At 35.5% G+C, this 18,262-nt stretch overlaps 1 protein-coding gene across 3 annotated transcripts in view; it reads right to left on the reverse strand.

Moving 5' to 3' along the window:
* Positions 1–18,262, reverse strand: part of CACNA2D1 (calcium voltage-gated channel auxiliary subunit alpha2delta 1) — a 383,935-nt gene that overhangs the window by 161,274 nt on the left and 204,399 nt on the right. For all 3 annotated transcript variants that reach the window (XR_003533601.1, XM_027679464.1, XM_027679465.1), the window contains exon 6: positions 3,267–3,396. Coding sequence is in view for 2 of the 3 variants with exons in the window: in XM_027679464.1 (XP_027535265.1) it covers positions 3,267–3,396 (130 nt within the window). In the remaining variant the exon portion in view is untranslated. The remainder of the gene's footprint in view (positions 1–3,266; positions 3,397–18,262) is intronic.

Raw genomic sequence — 18,262 nt, forward strand, 5'->3', positions numbered from 1 at the left:
CAGACATACACCTAGAGCAAGATGGAGCTTTATGAATCTCAGACAGCAAGGGTATGTGGTGGTATCCACTGGGAAGATTAAACTCACTTGCCTTGTGCCAGGGATTTCCTCTTACTCCTGGTCTGAAGTTCCTATATTCTGCCTAGGGATAAGCATGGTACAGTTTTAACGAGGATTTAAAAATAAGACTTCTGCTGTTGCTAATAGGAGATGCATGACTAATTCCCAGTGCATGTGGTGGAAAGACAACCTGAGGGTCTGTTCTGTTTTCAGCTGCAGATTGATTTTATTTCAGAACCTAAATGGGACTCTCGAAAAATCCTGAATTAAAAGCCTGATTTGGGTCTATTTTATTTGGATTGACCTCCCCTCTGGTGGGACTGCAATCCTCAGAAACAGGCAAATAAATTAACTCCCTAGACTTTCCTCTGTCTCTGCATAGGTTTTGGCACCAGACCCAGGGAAGGAAAAAAAACAAACAACCAACTTTCATAATATTTCTTTCTGCAATCAAATAAGCCACAAAGTAATAACCAGGATGCAGCAAATGGATATTTTGTAATGATATATCATATATTTCTATGGTGAAATAAAAGGTACTACTTCATAAGAAGCTCATCACTGTATTTCAAAATAAGCAAATCACTATACATGTAAGAAGCCAAAGAATATTATTCTATAGCACATATTAGTTTTCAAGTTTAAATGGGTGGTGCACCATTAGAGAATTACTAGCCAAACTCTTTTCCCATTTTCAAAAATCAAAGTGGTTGGGAATTTGTTGATTCATATTTTTAAAAATCATACATACTCATAAATAATAAATGCAATAAAAATGAAACTTAAATAGGAAAGAAAGATTTAATAGGTAACATATTGATGATCTTGAAGGTCTTTTCCAACCTTAGTAATTCTAAGATTCTATGATTAAGAGTCAGTGAATCTCAAATTCCCGGCTTCATACAGAAAAAAAATTAATTAATGTGACAAAGTGTGATTGACAGGTCCAAATGAAAATTCAGACTGCATGTGGCTCTAACAGTAATTGTCCCTCTCCCCTAGAGACAACAACCTGCTACTGTAAGAGGCAAGAGAAGTGAAAACCAATCTCAAGGAAGAATAGGCAAGTCAAATATTCAGTCATTGAAAACTATTCTGTGAGATCCAAAGAGCAATTCCTTGCTTCTCTTGGCATCCTACAAAACATATACAATAAAGGACAAAAAATGAAATCTGCTTCCCAAGGTGTAATTCAGTAAAAAAAAAAAAAAAAAAAAGGCTTCCAAGCAATAAAAGTTGTAAACTGTGTCTCATCCACTGTTTCTCAGAAGGAGTTGTTGTCATACCTGTATCATAAATGCTCCCTAACACACTGTGATGTAGACAAGGAATTGCAGATACTATTTTCAAAGTGTACAATTGTTCCCTAGTATAGTGGACACTGAAACCTCTATCAAATGACAGGTTAGCTCCTGTGAACAGGAAGAAAAATGAAAACAGTGTTCTAGAAATGTTATCAGTCTTTCCAGGGTTATAAAAATTGCTTGTAGATTACATTGTAAAAAGATAAAAACTTAATTCTACATTGCTGAATGACTAGGTTCTAACTGCTCGCTGTGTTCTGATGACACATGGACTTTTCAACTATAAAATAAAACCTGGTGATCATTTTGTGTTTGTTGAGAGGAAATCTGTGATTTTGAGGTATTCTCATGCTGTTATCTCTGAAAATTCCATCTGTAACTGATTTTTCTAAAATAGAATTACAGTCTTCCTGGTAATTTTCTAGGCTTCCACATCTCTGGTAATAAATACAAAAGCCAGACCCAAAGAATCATGAACCATACATGTTGCATATGCAGTTGCCTCTCTCCAGAAATGTACATTTTAATCTGTTATTTTCATTTTATTAGATACTAAAGTTGTACCTTTCCTATGGAAGTCATAATCTGTCTTCATTTTTAGGTTGATGGGCTGTACAGTAACATTACCTAGCATGCATTTTTAAGGGATAGAAGTGTCTTTAGGAGTAGCACCTAAAATCTTAAATTCAATGTAACAACAAAACATTTTACATACTATCATGATGACAATCTTATATCAAAGTTCACATGGTGTTTATAGATATCCTAATAATGCAAGATGAGGTTTTATAACATCTCATAACAATGAAGTATCAATTCTCTTCAAACAAAAGCAAAGGAAATGTCCTGCCAGTTCTCTGTAATCCTGCATTTTAGGTGCACTTTAGCACTTATTAAAGTCAGAATCCCAGAATAATCCTCTAGGTCTGTCAGTTAAGCACACCATGTAAGAATACGAGTTAGGATGGTTCTTTCCCCCATCATACTGACATTTCCATTTTCATCCCTGTGTCATTTATGGAAGCTGCACGCAACTGTGGCCATGAATTTTAAAAAGCTCAGGGTCACACTAGGGTCTCTTTCCTCTTGATGAGACTTTGAAAGAGGAAAAAGACCGCATACTAGAAATTAGGACCCTAAATTGAAAAAAAAATCAAAACTTAAAAATGTATAGATCCTATTAAATTTCCTTCCCCCTTTTTAAAAACATGCAGCCACTTTGAATGCTGAAATGTGTTATTATATGAAGATTTTTGCTTGATGATGAACACAGGAACTTATTTGCATCTTGAAAGATAAATACTTAATTTTGAAATACAACTAATGAATACTCAGCAGAATATGCATTTTTTTGCATAGTTTAGAAAGACTTTATGCAAATTCTCAACTAAAGTCTGTTACTGCAATTCTAGAAATGCACTGCATGCAGTATTGGTACTACTATCTCACACAGCATGTTATTTACCTGAACTGTATCTGATTTTTTGGGATACTCAAAAATATTTTCAGAACTCACCTCTGCCTGAGGCCAAACAGCATGTAAATAAGAGCTGTCAAGAATTGTTTATTTTAAATGAGAACAGTATAGAGAAAGAACGGATCAGAAAGTTAGAATATTTAAGAGTTTCATTTCATCTCATCTCCAGTTCCATTTGTGAAACTCAGATCCAATCCCAATGGATCTCTTTAACTGTGGCTCCTACTAATTCATAAAATGAATTGTATGTCTAATAGAGCACATCTCTGAAGTATTAGTGAAAGAAGTAAAAGTGACAGTAACCACAATCCTGTACTAAAAATGGCGCCAAAAATTTAGTTTGGAGGTTATTTGTTTTAAGAATGGGACCCAACTAATGAGCTTAGTATTAAAATATAAGATCACTTTGTTCACATGCTACTTACAGCCTTCATAAATATCTGTTGGTATGTGGACTGCTGCATGTTGGTAAGACGTTTGCCGTCGGAAAACAGGATCATCTTCAAATACCGGTCTGATTCTCTGGCTGCCAGATTCAGTGTCATTCTTTTCAGGCTTTTTAAGGAAAGACATGTAAAGGGCAAAATATTACAAGTATGCTAAAAACAATTCCATTCACATTTGCCTCTTTTTACCTAAATGATTCATAGCCTTTCTTTCATTGCTAACATTTTGTATTTGTGTATAAACACAATTAGTTGCTCCAGGTCCAGGAATACTTTTGTATAGTTTTCTTTTAATTTTGACTTATGCAATGAAAGTCAGTGAAATGAAGACCTGCAAAAGAAAAGTAAGAGCCTAACACCTTACATGTCTAAATTTTTCATAAGCGCACGTAATTTTTACAACTATAATGCAAAGCAAGTACATCACCTTTTATTATGTTTAATAATTTGTACTGAATCTTAAATGTAAACACTGTATCTTATTTTTTTCCTTCTGCAGATTATACAGTAAATCACAAACCTAAAAATGATACCACTCATATACATTTCATAAATGGATTTTTGAGAAACTGTGGTGTAAATTCAGACAAAGAAAGGAAATTAAGCCTTCTTAGAATTTCTGACTGAATCAGGATTTGTTCACTGGTCTATTTTCACAATGAAATCTCATGTAATGGCTATATCTGCCTGGGTAGAAATGTTCCCAAATGCTCAGGTGCTCACCATCACCTCTCTGCCTTAGGTTCCCATCCTCTCTTACCTGTCTGCACCCTGACACACATTCCTTGATTCCTTCCAATTGACTCAGTCAATTTGGACTAGTTCTTAAGAATTTTGAAAAGCAGAGATTTTTCTAACTCTTTTACAAAAATTACATGGAGTGTGGAACAAAGGAGGTAGAGAAGGCCCAAGAAGAGGTGGCAATATCTTCACCTGTCTCAGCTGCAGCTGGAATAGGAGGCCCCACGACATGAGTTGACTGCCACTTAAAGCAATAACAAATCAACCGTGATACTGAATGGTTACTCAGGCCAGCAACTGTAGGCAATTATAAGGATATTTTTAATACTATAGAGTCATCAGTTTCTGAAAATGTGTTATGCTTGATAAATAGTGCTGACAACGAAGCACCTGCTGGTCAGTCAGGCATGTGTGTGCTGAAGCTATTCTGCTTATTATTATCCCCTATCAAAGTATAGACAGCTAAATTTTAACTTACCCACAAAGTCATCTGATCAACTGCCTGTTTTCTCATCTGCTTCATCACAGGGTTACAGACAAATGTTATACTAAATATAGATTCAAATGTTGCCTAAAGTAAGCAGCAGTCTCAGACTGGTTTCAATGAAGTGGTTTCCTTTTGAAACACAAAGGGCAGAACTCATCTAACTAGAGACATCCACTGTGTTCAACAACATAGCAGTGTTGTGCTCATCATTCCAAGCTGCCTTCTTAGGCAAGGAAGAGAAACGGTCATGTTTAGAGTACAATTCATCTCATCTTAATTAGATGCCTATTTTCCCATGACATAAATCATGCTTTAGAAGTGTCTCCTACTTTTGACTGATTCTAAATGTAGCCATTGGGCAAATCACCCAGATGCAGAAGTCTGGAATACAGCTGTCTAGAATTAGGTGAGATGGATCTCACAACACAAGTTTATTAAAGTTTTGGTAGAAAAGAAGGTGGGTACTAATTCTGACTACTTTCACACAGCTGCTATATTTTACACTAAGTTCAACTTGTTACTTAGTACCTAATCCCTCTCTGGGGGTGGGCAAGAGATTGGGAGGGGTCATAGCCAGGACAGTTGACCCAAGCTGACTAAAATGATATTCCACAGCTAAGGATATTGTGCTCAGCAATATAAGCTAAGAGAAAGGAGGAGGGAAGGTAGGCATTCATCATTAAGGCCCTACTTCCCAGGAAGTGTCTGGACATCACCTGCTGATGGGAAGTAAGGAACAGATCTTTTTGTTTTCTATTGCTTCAATGTGTGGCCTTTGCTTTTCTTTATTAAACTGTCTTTATCTTGATCCACGAGCCTTTAGTGGTCTTATTTTCTCCCCTCTGTGCTGCTGGGGTGGGGGTGTGATAGAGAAGAATGTGATAGAGGACTTGGTGGGGAACTGGCAGCCAGTCCAGGTCAATCCCCCACAACCATTATACCTTACTCTGAACTGTGCAAACTGGAGCAAGGATCGGTACAATTTTTGCATTATATGATTTGAAATATATGCATTATGATAGCTTCAGACAACGTAATTTAGCTCAATTTTACACAGAGGGTTTTTTTGTTGTTGTTTTTGTTGCTCATTTGTTTAGGGTTTTTTGGGGGGCACGCATTTGTTTGGGGTAATGGTGGTGGATGTTTTTGGTTTTGGGGTTTTTTTTTGTGGGAAGAGGGTTGGTTTGGTTTGGCTTTTGTTGTTGCTGTTGTTGTTGTTTTCTTCTATACTATCACACAGGACTTTTTCTTTCCTCAGAACTGGAATGCTAAACAGTAAGCAAATTCTGGAGTCTTCTTCACAAATTATCTTTCAGCTTCATGCTGCTCAAAGTAATGAGTTTGTCTAATTCTGCAAATGCTATCTCAACAATCAATCATTCATGTGACAAAACTTCCCTCCTGCCTGAGAGTAATTTGATTTTAAAAAAAAAATCCTAACTATTATTTCTGAAATTACACCACTGCAAACTCAGTGCTTTCACAGATAAATTCAGAAAAGAATTGAGAATCATCAGGGCACATTATTACAATAAAACACCAGAATGAGTGAATGTCAAAAGATTTCTTTCAACTAATTTTCCACAAGACATATTTGGGAGGGAAGGGGTATGGTAAAGAGAAAGGGGGTAAAAATAATTACAGAATATCCTGAGTTGGAAGGGACTAGATAGGATCATCAGAGTTCAACTCCTGGTCCTGTATAAGACAGTCCCAAGAATTACACCATGTGTCATATGGTCTACCCTAGCAGGTCTTGCACAGAAGTTTTCATATTACAATACATCTAGATTTTTGCTTGAAATTCTTGAAGCATCTGAACATAAAATGATCATGTTTCTTCTTTTTGATATTTTAATTTCATTCCAATTAAGAAATACAACCTTTAAGTCTCTCCATTCACTCATATGCTATGAAAGAAGACTCAAGTCTCCTGCTAAAATTTGTTTAAACTTTGCTGAAAATTAAAGGGTTTAGTTAATAGACTTGAATGCCTTAAAATTTCAAACACAAAATCTGCTTCTCATATTTCTAACAGCGCACATGCCCAGGTGCCCCTAAAAAAGACTGTGATAAAGACCCAGTCTGTTATTCTTCATACCAATATTCCATGATACCAAAAAAAACCATTAATCTAAAAACTATTCTCAACCTATTAACGCAGGGTAGTGGATCTATATCTACATAAACTAATGTAGAAGCTGTCACATTCTTCTTGTTGACTTTTCCTGGGAGTATTTTGTGATGTACAGCTCTCATTTTGAAACAAGGCATCAATCTGTCCCCAAACCCAAAGACATCAAATGACAAGATCCTTTTAAAATTACATAGTTTCCCTTACACAGGAACATTTTGTTCTATTAAATCTAAAGCTCTTGACTAGTTCTGCACACAACAGATAAGTATCATTACGTAAATTATTGTTGAACTCACTTGGGCCAGTACCTCCTGACCAGCAAGACCAATGATGTGCCAGGCCTTACACATCAAATTTATAGTGCATCCTTCTATAGAAAGTAAATCTATATAGTTTTGATTGTCAAACTTATGAATTTCAAGTAGCTTACATTTAAATTAGGAAAAAAAAAGGAATGGTTAAAAAGAAAGCCCTAAATATTATTAATTATTTTAGTCTGGCATTTTTATGAAAAGCCTGACAGATTGTGATGTCAGTTGGTACAGTTTAAATACCCAGTTAAACTTTGTTTTCAGGAAAGTAGCAAAACAAATATTTTGAAGGAAAGTGATCCAGCATGTGAATACAATTAAAATCCAACTCCAACCAATTTCTCTCCCAAGTCAGGAGCTGAAATGCAATCAATACTGGCACAGGAAAATCCCATGGGAGATAGTGGCTGAAGATTAATTTTCTATCTATTCAAACCCGGCCTTCCCTTATTGCATTACATTTTTACCTACCACTGACAGTCAGCAAAATAACTCACTCATTTCTCTGCAATGAATTTCCAGACCAATTTCTCTCTCCCTTGAGAGACAGATAAAATCCATTTCTCTTTTCAGTTCACGTGCCATTTCAAGACTTTTTTTTTTAACAAATAAAGTATTTTTTTCATATATCTACCGTTCATCACCAGAATAAAAGGAAATTGATATAGCAGCTGAAATTCGGATAAAGTGAGTTTTTCTGTAGCCATTCTTTGTGATCTTTTCTAAATCACTTTTGGCATGATCTGCAATAAACTACAGGCTGCCTTCTGTGTTTTTTTTGTATGCCAAATACATAACAGAAATAATGCAACTTCTTTCTCAAGGGCTTTGTGAACGTAAATTAATGTATATACATGAGATAACTGGGAGCTTTATGCCAAGAAGTATCACTGAAAGATGTGTCTAGAAAAGTAAATATCCATTAAAACAAAATCAAACAAGGTCATTTCAAGAAACTATGACATAGTTTAGCTGCCCATTTCATTGCAGCAGAACATATCCCGATACCTTTTTATTGTATTCAGCTACTTTCCATCATCACAGCTATAAGAAGATAAGCGGATTTTGTGTCTTCACTTGTAAATTTTCATTCAGTTGAAAAATACTGGTTACTGTGGAAATCAGAAGACTTGTCTGCAAATATAAAATTATTTTTTTCTTCTTGCAGCTGTTGAAAACTGAAGATCAGAAAGCTGATGTTAATTTAAAAAAATTATCAGTGAAATACGGAAAAAACCCCACAAGCAAACTGAAGCAATCTTCAGTTGTTTTCTGAAGACAGACTCTTTTCAGGAACAGTGTAGAAGTTGATCAAAGCATCAGAACAGAGTTAGCATCATGACAAAAGAATAATCTTTCAGTTCCTGAACAGACATCCATCCAGAAACGATGATACCTGCCTGCTTTCATACTAATGTAAAATAGAAACTAATTGGTTGGTAGTATTTTCCATTGCCTTAGTATCCAGGGGCTGTGCCTACCATTGCCATTTTAGAGAACAAATGTGGAGATGAAATTATAATTGTTATGGTTTTATAGACATCAAAATTCTTGCTCTGTGATTCCTTTCTGTCTTACCTTGAAACGAATAATAAAAAAAAAAAATCTCCTTTTCATCTTTAGGTTTTTGCCTGGTTTTTATTTCCTAATATCTGTTGAAATTAAGAAAATAAGCATAGAATTTCGCCTTCCTCTTTTTTTCTTTTTTTCTGTTTTACTCAATTTTGCTGTTTTGTTGGGTTTTTTTTCCTCCCTGAGGAAAGTAATGCTGTAGAACTACATACCCAGCACCTCCAACACTGCTTGTGGCCTTATTAAAATGTTACACTGGACCTAACAGAGAGAATAAAATGAGATGTTGCTTGAAGCACACAGCTCAGCAACATGCCTGAAGCAAGCAAATGATGGGAACACTTCTTCTAAGGATGAGATAGAGGGGAGTTAATCTTGAAGGGGCAGCTAGAACACATTTCTAATAGCCACAGCACTTGCATATCATTTTAGGTAATGTAATGAGTGCATGTAATGAGTGCATTGCCTTCTGATAACATTTTTTATTTCCTTTTCAATAGATGTGACTTTCCAGCTGTGGGAAAACTGCTGAGTGTGTTTCTGTGGTTGTGACAGAACTGCAAACAGTTTATTTAATTTTCATTGGTGTGCCAGTGGGGGGCTGTGGTCTCCACTCAGCTACTTGAAGATTTTAGGTAAAGTGGCATCCTTCTGTTTAGTCTTAGGGACAAAACTCAAGTAAAAGAGTTACAAATAAAATAAGAAAACAGTTGGCTCAGAACTGAAATATTCTTACTTTATTCTTACTTTATACAACAGGGAGGTGTTAAACATAAGAATATGAACATATGCATGTTCACATGCATAAGAATAAACATGCATAAACATAAGAATATATATATAAATATATGTAGGGTCTGGTTAGATTCAGAGAGGAAAGTAGTAGGGAATTTAATAGGGAAACAATTTTATATTTGCATCCGTCAGTATGTTATGCTCAAGGGCCATTATATTTAATGTAGATGCAAGATGCTTTCAGTGCTTTAAGTGTTTTCATATGCTTCTAATGCATCAATTGGTTAATGTATGTCAGTAAGAAAATGAATGGAACTCTGGATTGAATAGTTATATTTTAAAAAATTAAAAAAAACTTTTACAGCAGTCATTTTATTTTCAGTGTTCTACCAAACTGAGTAATTTCAGTATGTATCAAGTATTTAATAATTTAAATAATTTAAAAGTATTTATTTGTTTCTTAAGCTATTTTTCAGAATGCAGCTATCTTTGGGTAATAATTTCTATACAGCTACTTACACGCTTGTCTACTATACACAAAACTATATATTTTATGGATGGTTCAAAACCATTTGGAGAGGTTATGCATTCATTTATCTGGCCTTATGGTTCGCACCTTCTGATCAGAACTTTTAGATACACATAAAATTATTATAAATCTCAAACATAATAATGTTTTCCTTTTATTTGTATCCCAACCTATTCACAAAATTGCATCATGACTGGTTTCATGAATAAATGAACCCTTGATGTAAATAATTTATCAAACGTAAGGATCTGGAAATCTGGGGACAGGCTTTTTAGCAGGGACTCTTGAGATAAGACAAGGGGTAATGGTTTAAAACTAAAAGAGGGTAGATTCAGCCTAGATATAAGGAAGAAGTATTTAGCTATAAGGGTGGTGAAACACTGGAACAGGTTGCTCAGAGAAATGGTAGACAACCCATCCCTGGAAACATTCAAGGTCGGGTTGGTCTGGGCTCTGAGCAACTTGATCTGTCCCTGCTCATTGCACAGGGTTGGACTGGATGAACTTTAAAGGTTCCTTCCAATTCAAAATATTCCATGATCCTATAAAAACCTCGTAGCATTTCAGTGAACTTCTTGTAACATTTCAGTGAATTACACATTAGAGAAACAGATGAAAACGATTGGGTTTTCCTAATTTCTTCATGTGGAGGGATTTTCAAAAAAGAAATCCAAGGTTCTGGAAATCCTCTTCTGTTTGAAAGATTAAAAGATAGTAATAAAGGAAGTAGCAAAATTGTAACAGCAATTCTTTCAAATTTCTAATGATTATACCAGAATTTTATCAGCAATGATGTGAAAAAAAAATACTGAGAGCACTGATACTATTTATATTTTGAATCATACCCACAAGACCTGTCCTTGCATTTTATAGCTATAGGTAGCAAATCACTGAATAAAACTTCTATACAATTTTGCAAGCAGGAAACTGAAACAGATAGCCTGTTTTCAAGGACATGATGAACAATTACCCAGCTAGAAAAGGTAGGCAGCACACGACAAATATTAAAGAAGGAGGACCGTGGTAGACTAGTGGTCCAAATGGGAGAGAACATGGCAATATATCATACTAAAAATTCAACTCTATTAAGCAGTTTTTCTAGAGAAGCAGGATTACACACCTGAACAGATTTATCCTTTTTACCTGAAGGTAACTATTCAAATTCCTACCAGACCTGCCAAAGGGAAATTGCTCCACTTTGCAAGCCAAGACCATTCCTCCATCTCCTTGATGCCTGCTTGAAAAATAAAATGCTAAATTGCCTGAGCCAGCCTGTTTAAGCAACTATTGACCAGTGAGCTTGGGGAGATCACCTACTCGGATTTGAAGAGGCAGAAATTTTATTTTGTAAGTGTCCCAACAAGGTAAGGCTAAGGAGGTTAGGTCAGACAGCAGGGTGAGGTGCTGAAAATCTGAAACCACCACAGCATATTAGCAATTGATGTAATTTACCTTAAAGGGATCTGTGCAATCAGCTTGTTTTTCCTAAAACTGACATGATACTTTAGTAAGTTAGGATTTGTATTTCTTCAAACCTTGATTTCTTATTTAATAATCACAAAGGAATTAAAAGCTATGTTCTTTTCTCATTATTACAGATTATATCTGACCTTCATTGCAAATCTGCATAAAGTCTGCTGTAGTAACATCAGTATGCAAAAATTCATTTCTGTCCTGTCCTATTTTCTGTTGAACTGCAATGTCAGATAAAATGAAATGTGTATTTTAAATATTTAAGCACATAAGAAATATAAGACGTATTTATCTTCCTAAAGATAAATGTGACACTTTCCCACCTCCAAGTAATCAGAGACCTCTCCAATCCCCACAGTGTTTCAAGGATGATTGAGAGCTGCCTCACAGTGACATCAGCACCCTTGAATCCATCTCAACTGGTCCCATGGACATGTGTGTGTATATCTGATTAGCCTCAGTGGTCCCTAATTCCATCCCTTCCATTCCTGAAGGTTCAGGCAACATCTCCATAGCCCTCCTGGGTTCTACATTGTGGCCTGGGATAAATCAAGGTATTCACTAAGAGGGATTTTCCTACCTGCCCTTAAATTACCAGGTGTTGCACAGAAATGCCTACTTCAGCATTGACTATAATAGGGGTTTGACTGGATAAGATAATATCATTAATCAACACTAGAAATATAGGGTCATATTAGAAGAAAAGCACATCTTTAACTGATTGAAGTGTTACTAGGAGTTCAGAAAAGCCCAGTTAATTATTAAACCTAAAAATATCCTTTAAAATTCATAGCCTCCTTCATTGTTCTTTCACATCCCATTAGAGTACTCAAATTAAAATAAAATAAAAATATCCATTATTGACAAAAGTTCCATAGAATTCTTAGTCATCTAAAATTTCAAGACCAAAATGCTCTCTAGAGAATTTAGATTTTTCATACATCACCCAATTAAATTTCAAACTAGGAGATGTTCTACACTTATTGGAATAAATTGCCCTGTCTACCTTTTACCATCCCCACATCTGATTAAAGATCATATCCCTGGAGAGCAAGAACTGTTAAATCATCTTAATGCTTCATTGGGAATTAGTTATAATACCAACTGAATGTGAACATTTAATTAATTTGATTTTTTTCATCTGATGCAGTTGTCTTTGCCATGCTTTGCTAAGCCATCAACTGATCCTGCTTCACGGTGCATTCTTATCTTCAGTCACACTGGTTAGGTCCAGATTTTGCACATCCTGCAACATACTAATTGGTTATTGCTCCTGCTTCTTAATTTGTACCATCTTCTGTGTCAATAACAACATTAATAGGAGCACAGACCTGCTTTGAGAAGGTTGGACTACACGACCTCCAGAAGCCCTCCTAATCTATTTTTTCCCCCATTAATGGGGCTCAAAACACCATATAAACACCCCTTGCTAATTCACACTCACATAAATTTAAGGCAGCTTTTCACTAATGAAATGGCAGCTGTATCTAGGTAGATAAGAGCTGTAGGTAACACTAAACCATGCACTGACCTATGGACCATCGAAATTCCCTGTAGACTAAATACCATATAACAATTTAAGTAAACTGCCATAATATTATGTAAGACTATTTATATGTTTTTTAAAAATGCTAGTATGGTGAAATCTTAACAACTAAACAAATTAGAAGAATAGCATTCACAGAGACTACGGGAAATTTAGAAGGATATTCTGCCCAAGAAAAGAAGCACATCAGAAGAAAACAAAGAAACACACAAACAAACAAAAAGAAAATACAAATAAAAGGGAGAAGAAATAGGTCAACCTATAGATTTTGAAAGAATTTTTAAAAAGTCAGCAGAGTAAAATGCTTAGGTAAAAGGTCAGCTGAAGCTGAGTTCAAATGTTTTTAGATCTGGACAATGTGATTTTCCACTGAATTAAAACTTATTTGCAATACACACCATAAAGAGAGGAGTAAGAATACCTTTAATGCACCTTTTCACATACCAGCTCTATAACCCATGGAAGATTTCAAGTCTCAAGACAGAAGCAGAAGCACAAACGGCCTTTCACAGCCACGTGGGCAAGAAATTGAAACAGGCTACCGAGAGAAGTTATGGATGCCCCATCCCTGGAAGTGTGCAAGACCAAGTTGAATGGGGCTTTGAGCAACGTGGCCTAATGAAAAGTGTCCCTGCCCATGGTAGCAGGGTTGGAACAAGATGATCTTTAAGGTTTATTCCAATCAAAACAATCCCATGATTCTGCGAAACGCTTCTGAGATGAGCTTAATTGGTTACAGCATCGTGGTAATAATGCCAAGGTTGCATTCAATCCCTGTACGGGCCACTCATTTAAGAGTTGGACTCGATCATCCTTGTGGGTCCCTTCCAACTCAAAATATTATGTGATCCTGTGAAGCTAAACCCCAAACTGCTTCCTACTTAACCCTACTCAAGGCATGACTCAGGTGCAGAACTACAGAGTAAATGACCTTGCATGAAATGAGAGGATTAAATTCTGAAGCTCTGCTGCTTTACCATACTTATGGCATGTACTGGAAGCCAGAGATGTTAATTAGGAGAATTTCAGGAAAGGGTAACACTGGATACAATAAGCAGGCCTTAAACTTCACAGAATAGACCGATCATCCACTTACAAACACGTACAAATTAAATGCTGATATGGCTGTCCTCTTCAATCTATTTTTTTCCCATCTGTTCTCCAAAAAACAACAGGGACAGAACATGTTGTGGATGGGTATAGAATAGGGTATAGATCGGGTATATAAAGGACGGGGAAAGTGATCTGGCCCTTTGCAGATCACACAGGTCAGTTCAGAAATGCTCTTATTTGCAGTCAGGGGCAGTGCAAGAAAAGGTAAGGAATTTCCTTTCAGATCACCTAAACTACAGGGAACTCCCTGAAAATTCCAAACCAGTGCAATACATAGATTATTTCCCATTTGGTGATGCATTTGGAGTAATAAACCACTAGGAAGGTATCTCCAGGAAAGGCAATACGATATTATGCTTCTGAGTTAAGCAGTATTTCATCTTAGGAAAGCAAAACAATATATTAATCTCCAATCAACTAATAAAAATTGTATACACTCCCCAGAATGGGGATTCCAGAGTGTCTCCTTTGTTCCATATACAAATTGAATATGGAAACAAATTTTGTAATTATAATATTTACCTCTAATTTCAGCCATACTTATGAGGAAGGCCTTCTTTGGTCATTTGTTCAATCTAACATATGCACAAGCAGCAAATCAACAGAATCACAGAGGATACACCCACAGCACATTACCTTTGTTAGTTTTTTTTTTTACCTTGAATTTGAAAACATACCTTGAAGATTTTGGTGATTTACATATCTTGAGTCTAAATATTAAGTCTTATTGATATATTTAAGTGCTCCATTCCAGGATTCTTGATATGACTTGCAATTTTCAAAGCCTACTTCCACCTTCGATCAGTCATGTGAAAATATCAGATGGAGTCATTTCTTTTGTTTTGTACCTCTGAAAAATCTCAGTGTGACCCACACGTTTCAAGGTGATGTGTCAGAACACTCGTACAAAATGTCAGAACACTCACACAACATTTCTATCTGTAATCAGGCAACAAAGTGCTTGCTAAAAATCACTGCTTCAAATGCTATAAACATCCTATGACAAGTTCAGCTTTTGGTGTTGCTTTTATTTACCAATAAACAATTACACTGCATTCACTGCAACTGTTATCACTCATGAATTTGATATTAGTAGGAAATACCCTGAAGCAAGAGATTTTCCATTAAACTGATGAATCACTAGCTCTGGGGCTGAATTCTGATCTTTGATGTGGCATAAACTTAGCCTCCACGGGGAGACTTCAAGCACTGCTCTTTTGTGCAAATTTGCCTTCAAGGTAGGATTCTCTGCATTAAGAACATTCTCATCTTTTTTTAGGACACTGACAACTACAGTTATCACTCTTGCCATTATTATTTCATAACTCTGTTTCACAGGTAGGAGATAGCTTTGGGGCAGTCATTTATTTCATTATCATGTATTTTTCATTGCAAGCTTGAACATATATTCATTTGGGAGAAGGGAAGACTTGCACAAATTTGAATAAAGGAATATAAACTTGACACCTATTTTTTTAATCATAATACCAAAAAAAAATAAAAAGAAGGAAAAGAGCAAGACCCCCTGCTCCCCGTGGCAATAGATCATTATAATTTCAATAGGAAGCTCAAAGGAATGGCTTTTCTCCCTATGGATTGGACTCAAGCTTACCTATAATGCCTTGAAATGGAAAGAACCGACATGTTTCCCAGTGATACTTGATAAAGGCACACATTCCTCAGTAAACAATGTAAAAAGTCTTGGTACTAAAGCAGACAATGTCAATCATGCCCTCGCTATCAGTTCCAATGCTTATTTTCCAAAGAATGGCATCCAAATCACACTGTTAGATAAAATAGGATTCCTGATGTGAGAAAGAAATGTGCGGAGCAAGAACACTGGAATATGCATTTTCCTAAAAGATCCAGAAGTCAAAGTACCATGAAATTACTAGAATTAATAACAATATGTCCTCTCGTATTGAAAAAAAAAAGGATGAAAATGAGATGAAAGATAAAAACATAAAAATAAAATGCTTTTTGTTATCTTATAACAAAATTCACTTCTATAAGAGAATCTTCACTACAGCAAGAAGTGCATATTTTGGCCATAAATATTATTTTTATTATACACTGCAGTGCAAGAGAAACAACTCCTTAAAGTATAATCAAATAGCTATATTAAAAAAAAAGATAAAGTATGGATCTACCTTTTTATTGCAGTTCATTTTCAAACATATTAATGAAAATGAAATTTTTAAACATATGTATCAAAGTAAGTATGTCCTATAATATTTAGAATATAGTAACTTAAAAGAGAGACATTTAGGAACTTGTTGAATATTTGAGAAGCAGAGGACAGAGACTTGGAATACTCTCAGGGATCAGAAAGTACAACTACTATGAAGTTCTTTCTGGAAATGGAAATAAGTTAGGGAATCTATGAGAATCTATCAATTTTTCCCTCCTAGTTTCATAAAATTTTAAGTTTATTATAGACTTAATTATTAATTCCAAGCACTAATTCTAGTAATAAAAGATATAGGTTAATATTTTAATCAAAATGAAAATGTAGTTGAAAAATATGACATTTATTACAGATTTGTGTTCTAATGAAACTTCTCTAAGGCTTTAAAAATGTCTCTATACGAGTGCATCAACAATCCTACTCTGACAGTCTTTCATTATGAATGATATAGTTTATACTAGCAAAAATCTTCTTTCTCTCCTGTAGCTAGCTAAGAGGAAACTACTCTCTCAAATATCTCCTTTGTCTATGTAAAAAAAGGGCTAGAATAGGGCATTTGTCTGTATAGCTAATACCCATTACAGTGAGAAACCAAAACAAACAAAACCTCAGTAGAATCCATGTCATATTGATAAGAATCAGAATAAGTGGCACAGATGCAGATCAACTTCTCAAAGAGTTCAAATGCAAAATATCTTCACCAAATATCAGTCAACCAGTATTTCAGTCTATTTACAAGTTTGGTCATTAGGCCATTTCAGTATCATGATTCTCCAAGAATGTACAAAATTTTATCTAAAACAAGAGCTAACTGATGTTTTCCAATGAAATTTTCACATGCATAAATCTATCACATACCATCAAGAGATGTAACATTAAACAGAAAATATGAGAACTAGGTATGTAAATATATGTAAATATCTTGACCTGCTGAAAAATCCTAGTAGGTTCAGACAGAGAAAAAAATAAATCTAAAAATAGCTGCAACTTACTTACATGAAGAATAGCAACAATAAAAATAAGCCCTGAAGAAATATGCTGTATATACAACAGCTACTCGTTGGCACTTTCTTGATTGCAAGGGACTGCAAATCACAGTTATCGTCAAGTTATCTAACTACACTTTCCAATCTCCATGGCATATACTTCGCCCAGTTACTCATCATAAATGAGAAGAGCTGGGGCAAATTCTTTATAACTCATTTTAAGAATTTTTTCATCACTGAAGTAGTAAAGGACAAAGAAAAGATGAAAAGAAACACAACACATCCTAACTGTGACTGTAATGCCAAACCATATTGATTGTCATACAATGAGAGCAGAGGGAATTAGAGACCTAAAGAAGCTAAGGAAGTTACTCTTGGTAGTCTGCCCTATCACAAAAGGAGGCTAGATTCTCTACAGTTTAGCCCTTAAGCTCATCCTAAATTATTTGAGACAAATTTCTCATTGGAAATGCCTATCCTTCACTCTCTATGAAATACTGAAAAGTCAGTAGCTTTAGCTCAGAAAAAAAATGATACTTTGAAATCCACTGGTAGCTAAACCCAGATGGTAGGATATTGATTTTGTTATTTGTATGCTGGCACCCAGACCCAGTGAAAGCACTGAGATAAAACTGCTCTTCCATATGCAAATAAAAGGGATCTTTCTAAAGGTATGTCTTATCAGAGTAAAGTTAAAAAACCTTGAAAAGCTAGAGGAAATCTTTATCTGTCAGATGACATGTAAAAGCAATCCCTGTCCCAGCTTTCTCTGTAGTGTCAGGGCAGGTCATTACATTCAGTCTCACTTTTCAATCCAGCAACTGGCAGCTGTTGGACTTGCAGAAACCTGGCATCACCTTTCCAGTCTCCTGAAAAGTCTCTTTATACCTGTAACCTTTGAGACTTGGTCACTGGAGTCATTCAGCTCCAGACTCTCCTCCAAACTGACCATATTCAGATGCCATTTCCCCCTCAAGGGTTCCTCCTGACCCAAAATGCAGCTCTTGAGACATTGCCTTACAGAGGAAACTTTTCTGATTTCCAGCTACAAAATGCATAAAATATTACACTTGTATAAATTCAATCATTCTACCATTTTTCAATGTATGCTATGAGGGGAAAAGCCAGAAAACTCCTGAATTCTTCTGGTTGGAGCT

Source organism: Neopelma chrysocephalum, unplaced genomic scaffold (assembly GCF_003984885.1).
Source record: "Neopelma chrysocephalum unplaced genomic scaffold, ASM398488v2 Primary Assembly neopelma1_45, whole genome shotgun sequence".
Lineage (NCBI taxonomy): Eukaryota > Metazoa > Chordata > Aves > Passeriformes > Pipridae > Neopelma > Neopelma chrysocephalum.